General features: G+C 45.0%; 2 protein-coding genes across 2 annotated transcripts; both read left to right on the forward strand.

The window, feature by feature from the left end:
• Positions 1-428: 428 nt before the first annotated feature.
• LOC135811392 (uncharacterized) lies at positions 429-7,055 on the forward strand. The gene is made up of 9 exons (XM_065324624.1): positions 429-616; positions 808-999; positions 1,482-1,625; positions 1,957-2,079; positions 2,420-2,630; positions 4,803-4,894; positions 5,534-5,574; positions 5,769-5,987; positions 6,173-7,055. Exons 1-9 carry the CDS (start codon positions 517-519, stop codon positions 6,617-6,619), a joined length of 1,569 nt encoding a protein of 522 aa, XP_065180696.1. The 5' UTR covers positions 429-516; the 3' UTR covers positions 6,620-7,055.
• Positions 7,056-9,094: 2,039 nt separating this feature from the next.
• On the forward strand, positions 9,095-15,509 carry LOC135811393 (uncharacterized). Its single transcript, XM_065324625.1, has 9 exons — positions 9,095-9,250; positions 9,434-9,625; positions 10,089-10,232; positions 10,568-10,690; positions 11,031-11,241; positions 13,332-13,423; positions 14,061-14,101; positions 14,296-14,514; positions 14,704-15,509. The coding sequence occupies exons 1-9, from the start codon at positions 9,151-9,153 to the stop codon at positions 15,148-15,150; spliced, it is 1,569 nt and encodes a 522-aa protein (XP_065180697.1). The 5' UTR covers positions 9,095-9,150; the 3' UTR covers positions 15,151-15,509.
• The last annotated feature ends 636 nt before the right edge of the window (positions 15,510-16,145 follow it).

Here is a 16,145-nt window from a genome sequence, read left to right on the forward strand (position 1 = left end):
ACACACACACACACACACAATGAACAAGACCACCTGTATACTACTTACTAGTAGATGTCGTTTCGTGTTTGCCTGATGGGAATTTTCGTTTCGGCGATCTGCTCTGTACACACAATAAGACTGGCATGCTTTCAAATGAATCACGATAAAGCAGCTGCGACCAGTGGGGGTTTGCAACTCCGTGCACGGAGAGACTCGGTAGACTTAGTACTGTCTACTGACTGTATCATTCATCAGGTCCTAGACAAACACAGCTATAGCCTGAACAGAAGATGACAACCGATCAATGACAGGTGAATGCATGGCAGGCATAGACATGTACTAACATTCTCCGTCAAGTCAAGTCTCTTGCGCATGTACAGTGTACATGACTGTATGTATGTTGGCATCAGATCAGTGTCGTCCACTCCAAGTCACCTTTTCATTTTACGAAGCAAAGACGTTAGATACTATTTTGAGACCTAGAAGAGGACTTGTATTGCGTCTCAAGTCCCTCCTGCTAACCAACGCCTCACCATGGATTGGCTCGTCACAGTTGTTATATTGTTGACTGGTACTGGGAACTTGATATCAGGAGCAAACGTTCACGGCCCGTCGGTATCCCCGCCGCTACATGGTATGGTCATTCAATCATTCATTCTATGATTCTCTATCCGGTTAGGGATTCTGCAAGTAATAGCTCAAGAGAATAGTCGACATCCCATTGTTATAGAGTGCTGCATGAAGTGGAGCTGCGCTCTTTATTCATCAGCAGAGATGTTTTGGTCACGGTGGATTCACTTCTTTCCTTTGTTGTTGACCGTACAGATACTTGCATGACGGAGTGGCTGAGAATCGCTTTTCCCACCAAAGACGTGGCGGATTTGAGAACGTACGAAAGAGTGCTGCGAGAACTGGAAACACCCGTGGATGCTAACTCCATCACAACGACAAGTCCATTCCTGCTGTCCTTTGTGTTCGGTGGCCAAGACAGCGCAAATCACTTCTCTCGATGCACAAGTAAGTCAAAATGATAAGAAGCGTTTTGCAAATTTATTATTTGTACACCGCCATTAGCAGGGATATTGCAATAGTCTGAAAACCGCGGAATATGGGTAGTGAATGCCCTGTGATGATCACGGAAGAAGATGGTGACGTCACGTGTACGGATATGTAGTGAAGGTGTATTTTCGTCATCCGGAGGTGCGTTCGGGCCTGGTTTAATCTGGCTTTGGAAAATTATTTTTCATTGCTATCAGGTTCGGCATCGTTTTCCCTGAGCTGCGCTGATGAGTCCACATAGGATGAAACAGTTCGGTCCGCAGATCGAGTATTTTCGTCATCTATAAATTATAACGCAATATATCTTCACTCGCTATAATTGCCTGTAATTTAATTCAAGTATTTCTCGTGACACTCAATATGCAATAGTTAATTAATTAATATATAATGTAGATTTTCCCCATGCAGTGTTGTCTATGTTATCCGTGTACAATACCTAGGTGGACAGTGCAGCCATCCAACGCCATGCCATCATGGAGGTAGATGCATCTACGCTAACATCACATCCACCAATGGCATAGCCCACGTGAAGGACTATCAGTGCGTCTGCAACCCTGGCTATACTGGTCGTCTTTGTCAGAATGGTAGGAGCCCAGGATTCATTTCCACATTCTCTAATACCCATCACAAAATATCTGAAGACCTTGCTGCAAATAGAGCTCAATACCCTAACAAGGGCAGAGCGTACTTCACAAGGGAGAACAAAGGTTCGTCTGATGAATGTTTTTGAACACGAAACTCGGAGTAACGAGAAAGCTTTTTTGGTCTCTGTATTTCTGCCTTTTGTAATACCCATCACATGTACTTGTTGTTATTCAGCATATTATTTTGACTAGATATTATATTGAGTAACCGTCCATCTCAGTTACTATTGTGTTGCATGTGATCTGCTCGCTATTGTGTCATGGTATACAGCACTATCGGTGGTCTGCTCAGCACGAAATCCATGCCAGAATGGCGGAACGTGTCAGACTATTGGACAGACAAGCTATCGCTGTAGGTGCAAATATCTGTTTCGCGGCAGACACTGTCAGAATTGTAAGTGATCACTGACTGGTAAGACGTCTCATACCCAACACGACTGCGCCGTGGAGGAGGTGGGGTAGCATGCATACAATTACTCGCCAAAAGCCATGCTAAGCAATAGCCATGCTAAGCAATAGCAATACCTCCAAAGCATCTACTTCAAGTAATGTGGACTGAGGTACGTGTACTAGACGATGAACAGGTCTCGTTGATACTGACCTGACTGAGGTATTAGACGATGAACAGGTCTCGTTGATACTGACCTGACTGAGGTATAAGACGATGAACATGATTGTCTCGTTGCTAGTGACCTGACTGAGGTTTTTAGCCTTGTGATCATATGTGTGCTCAGACTGGCTACAGGACGAGGTGCGAGGGATTGCATCCGAAATTAGAGAGTTCGAGGAGCGGCTGGTGAACGTGGAGGAGAAGGCATCTCAGTCTGCAGCAGACCGTGCCCAGACCCTCTCGACATTCATGCAGTCACTCCAGTCTAAAGTCGACGAGAGCCTATCAAGTATGCACGCTTCACAGGATAAGAGGCTCGACGAAATTGAAAAACTGGTGAGGAGCTCTAACGAATTTTTTTTAACTTGTCTGCAGACTGGTGACAATTTATCCTGAGTTTTACATAAAATTCAAACAAATTCGAGCTAACCTATCATTACAATCATGAGCTGCTTCAGCCTGCAGAGCCGCATATGACTTCTCTTCTCTTCTCATGGACACGTTTGCTATAATTAATAGTGTTCCTTGCGTTGAGGCCATGGGGTGTGCTATTCTTAGAGCCCATAAATACATAACCAGGCTGATGTGATATGATGCTCATGTCTTATCATGTGACTATTACGTCATATATGTTGCCTGTATGTTACGTCACAACCAGCATGCGAAATCATGAACTAGTCGCCTGAAGTGCATGCTTGGCTTGACCTGGTTGGGCTGACATCACACAGACTAACTTAGTTACACACTATCAGAAAGGAGAATAATCTGTTTCAACCCCGAGCTGTACGCTTTTTCACCATCGATCCTCAGGCAACTCAGAAGTAAGGTTGGGGCGTCTTGCAGTTTCGATTCATATGGAAGTGTTTGAGCTGGCAAGGTCATTCCTGCCACCCCGTCAACGCCAAACGCCGGTCTCCTGTCGATTTGATCAACACCAGATTGACCTGATGGTGCAATAATGCCAGGACGTTGTTTAAAGCAGCAGGACATCTGAGTTAGGTGTTATCTGAGTGATGGGAACGCGCCTATCGGTTCTAGCACTCGCCTACCAATCAGAGAGGCATGTGTCCTGCCTTCGAAAAGAGACATGCTTGAAAAGGTGAAAGAAATAGCTCTACAGCACAGGAGCGAGACGGTGCTTCAAGCTCAACATGGAAACAACTATCAGTGAAATTGTTTTTGAAGCAGGATGTAAGCCTCAGTTGAGCCTTAATGAAAATCTGCGGGCATCCATTGATAATAATTGCCTTTTCTGCATGAAGTTATACCTCCCAGCTTCGGGTATCACCCTGTTATGTGAGAACTAGCCATGTGTGGCTTCAAGGTACAAGCCTCATTGCTTCACAAAATCTTGGTCAATTTGTCTTATCACGTTTTCCTCCGCTGGTCTCGCTCTACCTCTTTCAGGCCACCTCTTTTGTAACCTGATGATCATGATATGTGTGCGTGTAGGAGATGAAGACTGAAGTTCTCCCCTCGTTCCTGAGTGCCCAAATCGAAGATATCGAACATTCGCCCATTAGTGGAGACGTGATGGCTTATTTACACCAATACTATCAGATGGCAGAAGTTTTTCCTGAACAGTTCCTGTAGTGGAATAATAGTTTTTGAAAGAAAAACTCAGACAACATCTGTTTCACCATAGGTCGTCAATACCTCCAAGTTGCATTGTGGGCCAGGACTAGGTGGGTCTCGCAGTGTACCCTATGGGTATGGCAATGCACCCTATGGGTATGGCAATGGTCTAAGCTTTGTTTCGTGTGCATTGTCTTCTTGTGTGGCTTTATCGCTGTGAACGGCCTTCTTGTCTGCTATCAAACATTCTCAGTAAGTAGCAATCTACACATTCTACAGTGACTTAGTGTCTGGAATGTACTCCCAGGTAACATCGAATGGAATTTGTAGTTCCACGGCTCGCTAGTGAAATATCTGTTATACCAAAATAATTCATTAGTTGTCTACCTTCACTAAGCAGCTGTGTTTGGGCAATCAGCGACTATAATCTAATAACAAAAATCCTCACCGTAGTGGAGATGCTCAAGCATAGTTGTCTGGCTGAGGGAAGTATTGTAGACTACGGTGATAGAGAGACTAGTGCATTTATGTCTTGCAATGTGTCACACAGCTACATCATGGCTTGCTTTTATCAAAATTTGACAAAATAAAAAATCTACTACAAGTAATACACTGATTGTATACAATGATAATAGCGAGAGTTCAAGTCGGCAGGAAAACCGCGAGCTCCCATGTAGAGAGCTACACGCTCTTCCGTTTGTATATAATGATACTGTGAATATATAGCCAAGGACAATGTATGCTTCTGCGAGCTTTATTCAGGCGGGTGTTCTGAATGAAATGCCACTGCCTCCTTGAGGGAGTGGTTGAGTTTCTGCGGATGGCGTTAACTCAGTCTGACTGAATCTCATGAGAGTCATGAATCTATTCTTGACTCTCCACATCATAGAATGTTGAATTGAGCTTGATGATGGTGCTTTATACGTCCGTAGGTCACTTCGGCTGGGTCAAGATGTTCTCCGTTCGCTGCCAACGTCATGTAAAGATTTGCAAAGTTCCAGACGTAATGTTTCCCTTCCGTCCGGTGAGTGGCCGTTTTCATTCTGTACGTATGGTACAGCAGGTCCATGTGGTGTCGATCAAATCGACAGGTAACCGGCGTTAGTGTGAATTCTAAGGTGTGTTCACAGAGGCTCTAGGCCTGTGGAGGGATCTCAGTATCCCACAAATGTCATGTGTTCCGGAAAGAATAGAGCAAGAGTATATCAGAGGATTAGGTTACCTCGACTCAAACACTAAAAATACGGTCTCTTTGCTGCATATGACATTTGAACTGTTCACCAGCTTTTTATAGCATCGCCCACCATCAGGCTGGAAACAGAAACACGTGCGTACGAGTACTGTGCTTAGAAAGTTTGTATCAAAAGAAGTTTAAAAAAGAGTAAACAAGTACATGTATAGGAATTGTGACAGTCAAGCCGTTGGTTGGTATGAAGACGTTGGTTGGTATGAATGCGTTGGTTGGTATGCCATCAGTATAGAGAGTGTGTTGACGATAGCGCTGGCAGAGGGAATGTTTGAATTCAGAGAGAAAGGGTTCCAGTAATGAGAGACCGCGGTGAACACGCCCAAATCGTGCTGGCTTTGTGGAAAACATATAGTTCGCAAGTTCAAGGCTTGACAATGCTGTGAATGCACTGGTTTGCCTTTCCCTAACCTGTAGGTCTCTACAAGATTGTATCCTCACAGGGAAGCATAATTGAGGTAAGGGAGATTGAAAAATGGCTTCTTGATCAAATTCGTTCCTTCTGCCTCCTTTCAGGATCACAGCTAACATTCTTGAGACACGTACATGTACATTGTGCCTCTCAAGCTCAGATTAGACGATTTGTGGAATTCCTTTTTCGTACAAGCCTAGAGACAAACGTGTTCGCTCTTGCATGTGCTGTGTTGTTCAGGTTTACTGTGACATGGAGCGCTACGGGGGTGGCTGGACACGGATTGCTTACATGAACCCTGCCGAACAGCGGCGATGCGCGGGCGCTATGCAATTCCAAGATTTGCAAGTGCCGGTTTGCAGACGGCCTGTGACTGTATCACAAGGCTGCTCAATGGCAACATACCCTTCCATGGTTGGTGATTACAGCGAAGTGATGGGATTCGTCACTGGGTATCGGGTAAGTCTAGTTTACCACCGTCAAAAGTCACTCCCTTCACCTGTGAATGTATTATACTCCATGTTATGAGAGTCACCTTCATTGGCCTTCAGTACCTGGCATTGTACCTGAAAAACGGAAACCTTTTATGATTTTAACATGCTGAGCTTATTTGCTCCTTTTTGGTTTCGCCCTTTCCCATTCAGATGGCATCGATGGACGCCTTTGCTTACCATGACACCATTCCACTACACAGCTATTATGTTGATGGTGTATCAATCACATACGGTTCACCTATGCAACATCTGTGGACATACGCAGCAAGCTTTGACGACTATGTGGACCCCATCTATCATTGTCCGTGCAGTGCACGTCCGGGGCAGCAAGCGCAGGCATTCGTGGGCGATCATTACTATTGCGCAGATCGAGGGAACTTCTTGCGAGAGTGGGCGTTTACTGCGGCAGATCATGCGTGGAGCAATACCAGCGAGTGTGGTTCGGGAAGTTCGTGCTGCGATAGCCCGGACATGCCTTGGTTTCACCGCCAACTAGACACGAAAACGTCAGAGAAAATCCAAATAAGAGTCTGTTCTGATCAGGCAGCAAGCCATGAGGATGTCGGAATTGACGAGGCTACCATTTTTGTGAAATGACATCGATTCCCTCACATGACGAAAGCTAAAATTTGTGTTCAAAGATTAAATTGCCGAGCTGAAGTCTATATTTTCTGCTTGGATTACCAGTACATTTTTTAGCAAAAGTGTTGAACCCTCTGCTCTCGTTTGCGAATCCACTCTTGCTTACGATGATTAACACCATTCGTGATCATTTTGAGTTACGCTGTAAATGTTTTCTCCGCGCTAGGCGAAACTCGGAGTTGCAAATAAATAACAAATGGTTTTTCTTTCAACTATACATTTTTCCTTTCTTCAATATTCCCACACTCCATTGCAGCGTATTTCTTGTACTTGAAAATACCGCCATTCCGGCACCAGGCTCTCAGCTGAACCAAATACTTCGAAGTACATTACAGGGTACCTCACTTCAAACTCTCCAACTACGGTCTCTTCGCTGCATAAGTTCACTTCACTTCCAAAAAAATAAATAATATTAGATACAAATGGAATGCACCAAATTTTCGGGCATGGCCCATCATCAGGGTGAAAAACCATTCAACTAAAGCCAACAAAAACTGAAACGAGTATATATACTGTGTGGTGCGGGAGTGATGGAAATATTTGTATGTGTGGAGGGTAGCAGCAAAGGTGAAGTGTGTTGGTAGAAAGGGAAGGAGCGAAGTGTAAATATGTGTTAGTGCGACGTGAAGGGAAAACACGAGAAGTGTGGTTACCAGCAGCAATGGTGAAATGTGTTGGTAGAATGGGAAGGAGCGAAGGAGACAAGTGGAGAGCTGTGTCTGTAAGTGTGAATATGTGTTAGTGACATGGAGAATAGAATGCAAAGTATGCAATGTAGCTGGGCTGGGTCCATGGGTGTGAAGACAAAGATGACGACAAATATTTGCTAAGCACTATATATAACCAGCTAGCACTCATAAACATCAAATATCAAAATATTCGCAACGTCACAGTCTACCACCACAGTCACCAGGTTGTGTGTGCTTTTTCAGGTGGTAAAGTCCAGTGGTGGTTCGAGGAAATGGGCGTCGATTCCAGTGACGATCCGGTGACATCCAATTAGTGAATTAGGCGCAAACCGTCATCGCAATTGACTGCTGGTTTGCGCTTCCTTATCTCGATGGCTTCAAGCAGTTTCCTTGATGGTAGCGAAGCCTCCCTGCCGAGAATCTTTGCCTGGCAGAAAGTTGGAAGACGTTAAAGATTCTCGTTGCTGGGTACAATAGTGGAAGCCCCAGGGAGCCTTCGCCACCATCGCCCTTGCCTCTCGGTAGAGCTCAGAGAATCGGTCCCTCACCGGGCGCTCGGACTCACCAACGTACAATTCCGCACACAACGTGCAAGACATACAATAGACAACACCTTTGACTAAACACTGACTATCCACCATACTCGCATCACATGCACGACACTCCATTGGCCGACCTCTCCCTCTCTTCACCTCCGATCGCTGCTTCTTACGGGGACACACACGTACGGCACCCGACGATCGGACCAACATATCCCTCAAAGAAGGACCAGATACAAAGACAACACGAACATGCGGACTGAACTTTCGAACACGTCGTGAGACACGAGCGGCAAGTGAGTTTGATGACCGATTTGAATTGGTTGTGTCTGCGCTTGCTGTCACGCTGTAATAGTGTACAACATCCAAGGTTGACATTTTGGTTCAAATGGTCACAAGACCAGGGCTCTACCAACCATGGAGGTCGTTGTGAGGGGCACTGTTTCCGAACACTGTGCGTCCTCCGCGTTGTAAAATGCTGTAAACCAACAATATATGAGCCATAGGGACCGGCGGATTCTGCTGGAAACGGTGGCAGATTATGCTTGAAAAGCAGTGAAATTGGCAGAACCATACAAGCATTATGGCGTGCAATTCCTCGAATTCTGCTCCATTTTTTTATCCACATACCAAACATGCATGAAACTTACCAGAAAAGATACTGAATTCTGCCAACTTTTCTGCCAGCAGAATCCGCTGGACCCAAAATTATTATTGTCAACAAAACAAGGCGTATCTAGTACCATAAATTGTATTACAGGGAAAGCTGATTTTAACTCAAGTGACAGGACAACCCGGTACCTACCTTTAATTTTCGTGTTTGCCCGATGAGAACTCTCGTTTCGGCGACCTTGTCTGTACGCACAATAGGACTGGCATGCTTGCAAATGCATCACGATAAAGCAGCTGCGGCCAGTGGGGGTTTTCAACTCCGTGCACGGAGAGACTCGGTAAGTATTGGCTACTGACTGTATCATTCATCAGTTCCTAGCCAGACACAGCTAAAGCCTGAACAGAAGATGACAGCCGATCAATGACAGGTGAATGCATGACAGGCATAGACATGGTGCTAACATTCTCCGTCAAGTCAAGTCTCCTTGCGCACGTACATTGTACATGTTTGTATGTTGGCATCAAATCTGATTTAGTCCACTCCAAGCAACCTTTCCATATTACGAAGCAAAGACGTTAGATATTTGAGACCTAGAAGACGACTCGTATTGCTTCTTAAGTCCCTCCTGCTAACCAACGCCTCTCCATGGATTGGCTCGTCACAGTTGTTATCTTGTTGACTTGTACTGGGAACTTGATATCAGGAGCAAACGTTCACGGCCCGTCGGTGTCCCCGCCGCAACATGGTATAGTCATTCATTCTATGATTCGCAATCCGGTTTGGGGTCCTGCAAGTAATAGCTCAAGAGAATAGTCGATATCCCATTGTTACAGGGTGCGGCATGAAGCAGAGCTGCTCTCTGTATTCCTCAGCCCCGCTGTTTTGTTCACGGTGGCCACACTTCTTTCCTTTGTTATTGACCGTACAGATACTTGCATGACGGCGTGGCTGAGAATCGCTTTTCCCACAAAAAACGTGAAGGATTTGAGAACGTACGAAAGAGTGCTGCGAGAACTGGAAACACCCGTGGATGCTAACTCCATCACAACGACAAGTCCATTCCTGCTGTCCTTTGTGTTCGGCGGCCAAGACAGCGCAAATCACTTCTCCCGATGTACAAGTAAGTCACAATGATAAGAACCGTTGAGTATATTTTTAAACTGCCTGTAGCAGGGATATTGCAATAGCCTGGAAAACGGCGGTACGTCTAGGAATAATGCCCTATGATGATCGGCATTGATCGCGGAAGAAGATGGTGACATCACGTGAACGGATATGTGGTAAAGGTGTATTTTCGTCGCCTCGAGGTGCTTTCGGGCCTGGTTTAATTGAATCTGCTTTTGGAAAATGAATTTTTCATTGCTATCAGGATCGGCCTCGTTTTCTCTGTGCTGCGCTGATGAGTCCACAAAGGACGAACCAGTTCGGTCTGCAGATCGAGTATTTTTGTCATCATTAATACGCAACATATCCTGTACTTCAAGAAATTTAATTCAGGCTCTTCTTGTGACACCCAGTATGAAATAGTCAATGTAGCTCTTCCCCAAACAGTGTGGTCTATGCTACCCGTGTACAATGCATAGGTGGACAGTGCAGCCATCCAACGCCATGCCATCATGGAGGTAGATGCATCTTCGCTAACATCACATCCACCAATTGCATAGCCCACGTGAAGGACTACCAGTGTGTCTGCAACCCTGGCTATACTGGTCGTCTTTGTCAGAATGGTAGGAACCCACGATTCATTTCCACACTCTCTAATACCCATCACAAAGTGTCTGAAGTCCTTGCTGCAAATAGAGCTCAATACCCTAACAAGGGCAGAGCGTACTACATAAGGCAAAACAAAGGTTCGTCTGATGAATGTTTTTGAACACGAAACTCGGAGTAACGAGAAAGCTTTTTTGGTCTCTGTATTTCTGCCTTTTGTAATACCCATCACATGTACTTGTTGTTATTCAGCATAGTATTTTGACTAGATAATTATTATATTGAGTAACCGTCCATCTCAGTTACTATTGTGTTGCATGTGATCTGCTCGCTATTGTGTCATGGTATACAGCACTATCGGTGGTCTGCTCAGCACGAAATCCATGCCAGAATGGCGGAACGTGTCAGACTATTGGACAGACAAGCTATCGCTGTAGGTGCAAATATCTGTTTCGCGGCAGACACTGTCAGAATTGTAAGTGATCACTGACTGGTAAGACGTCTCATACCCAACACGACTGCGCCGTGGAGGAGGTGGGGTAGCATGCATACAATTACTCGCCAAAAGCCATGCTAAGCAATAGCCATGCTAAGCAATAGCAATACCTCCAAAGCATCTACTTCAAGTAATGTAGACTGAGGTACGTGTACTAGACGATGAACAGGTCTCGTTGATACTGACCTGACTGAGGTATTAGACGATGAACAGGTCTCGTTGATACTGACCTGACTGAGGTATAAGACGATGAACATGATTGTCTCGTTGCTAGTGACCTGACTGAGGTTTTTAGCCTTGTGATCATATGTGTGCTCAGACTGGCTACAGGACGAGGTGCGAGGGATTGCATCCGAAATTAGAGATTTCGAGCAGCGGCTGGTATATGTGGAGGAGAAGGCATCTCAGTCTGCAGCAGACCGTGCCCAGACCCTCTCGACATTCATGAAGTCACTCCAGTCTAAAGTCGACGAGAGCCTATCAAGTATGCATGCTTCACAGGATAAGAGGCTCGACGAAATTGAAAAACTGGTGAGGAGCTCTAACGAAATCTTTTTAACTTGTCTGCAGACTGGTGACAATTTATCCTGACTTTTAGATAAAATTCAAACAAAGTCGAGCTAACAGATCATTACATGAGCTGCTTCAGCCTGCAGAGCCGCATATGCCTTCTCTTCTCACGGACACGTTTGCTATAATTACCGGTAATAGTGTTCCTTGCGATGAGGCCATGGGGTGTGCTATTCTTAGAGCCCATAAATAAATAACCAGACTGATATGATATGATGCTCATGTCTTATCATGTGACTATTACGTCATATATTTTGCCTGTGTATGTTACGTCACAACCAGCATGCGAATTCATGAACTAGTCGCCTGATGAAGTGCATGCTTGGCTTAACCTGGTTGGGCTGACATCACACAGACTAACTTAGTTACACACTATCAGAAAGGAGAAAAACTGTTTCAACCCCGAGCTGTACGCCTTTTCACCATCGACCCTCAGGCAACTCAGAAGTAAGGTTGGGGCGTCTTGCAGTTTCGATTCACATGGAAGTGTTTGAGCTGGCAAGGTCATTCCTGCCACCCCGTCAACGCCAAACGCCGGTCTCCTGTCGATTTGATCAAAACCAGATTGACCTGATAGTGCAATAATGCCGGGACGTTGTTTAAAGCAGCAGTAAATCTGAGTTAGGTGATATCTGAGTGATGGGAACGCGTCTATCGGTTCTAGCACTCGCCCAACAATCGGACAGGCATGTGTCCTGCCTGTGAAAAGAGACGTGCTTGAAAAGTTGAAAGAAATAGCTCTACAGCACAGGTGCGAGACGGTCTTTCAAGCTCAACATGGAAATACCTATCAGTGAAATTGTTTTTGAAGCAGGATGTAAGCCTCAGTTGAGCCTTAGTGAAAATAGGCCGACATCCATTAATAATAATTGCCTTTTCTGCATGAAGGTATACCTCCCAGCAATGGGTATCACCCTGGTATGTGAGAACTGGCCCTGTGTGGCTTCAAAGTACAAGCCTTATTGCTTCACAAAATCTTAGTCAATTTGTCTTATTACGTTTTCCTCCGCTGGTCTCGCTCTACCTCTTTCAGGCCACCTCTTTTGTAACCTGATGATCATGATATGTGTGCGTGTAGGAGTTGAAGACTGAAGTTCACCCCTCGTTCCTGAGTGCTAATGCCCAAATCGAAGATATCGAACATTGGCCCATTAGTGGATGCGTGATGGCTTATTTAAACCAATACTATCACATGGCAGAAGTTTTTTCCTTAACTATTTCACCGTGAAAATAATAATTTAACAGTTCCCGTAGTGGAATAACAGTTTTTGAAAGATAAACGCAGGCAACATCTGCTTCACCATAGGTCGTCAATACCTCCAAGTTGCATTGTGGGCCAGTACTAGATGGGTCTCGCAGTGGGTATGGCAGTGCACCCTATGGGTATGGCAATGGTCTAAGCTTTGTTTCGTGTGCATTGTCTTGTTGTGTGGCTTTCTCGCTGTGAACGGCCTTCTCGTCTGCTATCAAGCATTCTCAGTAAGTAGCAATCTACGCATTCTACAGTGACTTAGTGTCTGGAATGTACTCCCAGGTAACATCGAATGGAATTTGTAGTTCCACGGCTCGCAAGTGAGGGGATTTACTAGTGAAATATCTGTTATATCAAAATAATTCATTCGTTGTCTACCTTCACTAAGGAGCTGTGTTTGGGCAATCAGCGACTATAATCTATAATCTAATAACAAAAATCCTCGCCGTAGTGGAGATGTTCAAGCATAGTTGTCTGGCCGAAGGAAGTATTGTAGACTACGGTGATAGAATGGCTAGTGCATTTAAGTCTTGCAATATGTCACACAGCCACATCATGGCTTGCTTATTATAAAATCCAGTGATTCTACAGCCAAGGACACACGTATGTTTCTTCAAGCTTTATTCAAGCGGATGGTCTGAATGAAATGCTACTGCCTCCTTGAGGGAGTGGTTGAGTTTCTGCGGATGGCGTAAACTCAGTCTGACTTAATCTCATTCGGGTCATGATTTAGTTATTGCCTCTCCACATCATAGTCTGTTGACATGAGCTTGATGATGGTGCTTTATACGTCCGTAGGTCACTTCGTCTGGGTCAAGACGTTCTCAGTTCTTTGCCAACGTCATGTAAAGATCTGCAAAGCGCCAGACGTAATGTTTCCCTTCCGTCCGGTGAGTGGCCATTGTCATTCTGTACGTATGGTACAGCAGGTCAATCTAGTGTTGATCAAATCGACAGGTAACCGGCGTTAGTGTGAATTCTAAGGTGCGTTCACAGAAGCTCTAGGCCTGTGGAGGGATCTCATTATCCCACAAATGTCATGTGTTCCGGAAAGAATAGAGCAAGAGTATATCAGAGGATTAGGGTACCTCGACTCAAACACTACAAATACGGTCTCTTTGCTGCATATGGCATTTGAACTGTTCACCAGCTTTTTTAGCATCGCCCACCATCAGGCTGGAAACAGAAACACGTCCTTACAAGTATTGTACTTAGAAAAGTTGTATCAAAAGAAGTTTAAAAAAGAGTAAACAAGTACATGTATAGGAATTGTGACAGTCAAGCCGTTGGTTGGTATGAAGACGTTGGTTGGTAGGAAGGCGTTGGTTGGTATGCCATCAGTTAAGTGAGTGTGTTGACGATAGCGCTGGCAGAGGGAATGTTTGAATTCAGAGAGAAAGGGTTCCAGTAATGAGAGACCGCGGTGAACACGTCCAAATCGTGCTGGCTTGTGGAAAACATATAGTTCGCAAGTTCAAGGCCTGACAATGCTGTGAATGCACTGGTTTGACTTTCCCTAACCTGTAGGTCTCTACAAGATTGTATCCTCACAGGGAAGCATAATTGAGGTAAGGGAGATTGAAAGATGGCTTCCTAATCAAATTCGTTCCTTCTGCCTCCTTTCAGGATCACAGCTAACATTATTGAGACACGAACATGTACATTGTGACTCTCAAGCTCAGATTAGATGATTAGTGGAATTCCCTGTTCGTACAAGCCTAGAGACAAACGTGTTCGCTCTTGCATGTGCTGTGTTGTTCAGGTTTACTGTGACATGGAGCGCTACTGGGGTGGCTGGACACGGATTGCTTACATGAACCCTGCCGAACAGCGGCGATGCGCGGGCGCTATGCACTTCCAAGATTTGCAAGTGCCGGTTTGCAGACGGCCTGTGACTGTATCACAAGGCTGCTCAATGGCAACATACCCTTCCATGGTTGGTGATTACAGGGAAGTGATGGGATTCGTCACCGGGTATCGGGTAAGTCTAGTTTACCACCGTCAAAAGTCACTCCCTTCACCTGTGGATGTATTATACTCTATGGCAAGAGAGTCCGCTGCATTGGCCTTGAGTACCTGGCATTGTACCTGAAAAACACAAACAAAACTTTCATGATTTTAACATGCTGAGCTAATTTGCTCCTTTTTGGTTTCGCCTTTTCCCATTCAGATGGCATCGATGGACGCCTTTGCTCACCGTTCCACCATTCCACTACGCAGTTACTATGTTGATGGTGTATCAATCACATACGGTTCACCTATGCAACATCTGTGGACATACGCAGCAAGCTTTGACGACCATGTGCACCCCATCTATCACTGTCCGTGCAGTGCACGACCGGGCCAGCAAGCGCCGGCATTCGTGGGCGATCATTACTATTGCGCAGATCGAGGCAACGTCTATCGAAAGTGGTCGTTTACTGCTGCAGATCATGCGTGGAGCAATACAAGCGAGTGTGGTTCGGGAAGTTCGTGCTGCGATAGCCCGGACATGCCTTGGTTTCACCGCCAACTAGACACGAAAACGTCAGAGAAAATACAAATAAGAGTCTGTTCTGATCAGGCAGCAAGCCATGAGGATGTCGCAATTGACGAGGCTACCATTTTTGTGAAATGACATCGATTCCCTCACATGACGAAAGCTAAAATTTGTGTTCAAAGATTAAATTGCCGAGCTGGAGTTTATATTTTCTGCTTGCGATACCAGTACCTTTTATAGCAAAAGTGTGAACCCTTCTGCTCTCGTTTGCGAATCCACTCTTGCTTACGATGATTAACACCATTCGTGATCATTTTGAGTTACACTGTAAATGTTTTCTCCGCACGAAACTCGGAGTTGCAAATAAATGACAAATGATCTTTCTTTTCACTATGCATTTTTTTCCTTTCTTCAGAATTCCCACACTCCATTGCTGCGTATTTCTTGCACTTGAAAATACCGCCATTCCGGCACCAGGCTCACAGCTGAACCAAATACTTCGAAGTAGAAAAAAAACACTGTGCCAATATTTCGCCCATTGGACATCATCAGGGCATTGAGGAACGGGAGGCAAAAAAACGAAATATAAAGACGAATAACGCAGGCAGATGAATGTTCTAGAACTAACACATTGTGGTGACACAATCGGCAAGGCCAGCAAACTATACAATCGTCACTTGTAAGGTGAACTAAACAGAACGAAAGAAGAGAAAAAAAGAAGAAGGAAAAAACCTCACACATACACACAGACACAATTGGGCAAAAAGGCAAGAAAACTAACACTAACACTAAAGTTTACAATCATCACCTGTAAGGTGACCTAAACAGAAGAAAGAAGATAAGGCTATCACAGCACGTACAAGAACACTTTCAAGTGTGGGAATGCTAAAGGTGATCTATGTACATGACAAGTGTAAGTGCAAAGTACTTCAGTATGTGTATGTGTGCTTTTTCAGGTGGTAAAGTCCAGTGGTGGTTCGAGGAGATGGGCGTCCATTCCAGTGACGATCCGGTGACATCCAATTAGTCAATTAGGCGTAAACCGTCATGGCAATTGACGGCTGGTGTGCGTTTCCTTATCTCGATGGCTTCAAGCAGTTTCCTTGATGGAAGCTAAGCCTCCCTGCCGAGAA

The sequence above is a fragment of the Sycon ciliatum genome, chromosome 3 (assembly GCF_964019385.1).
Source record: "Sycon ciliatum chromosome 3, ocSycCili1.1, whole genome shotgun sequence".
Classification (NCBI taxonomy): Eukaryota; Metazoa; Porifera; class Calcarea; order Leucosolenida; family Sycettidae; genus Sycon; species Sycon ciliatum.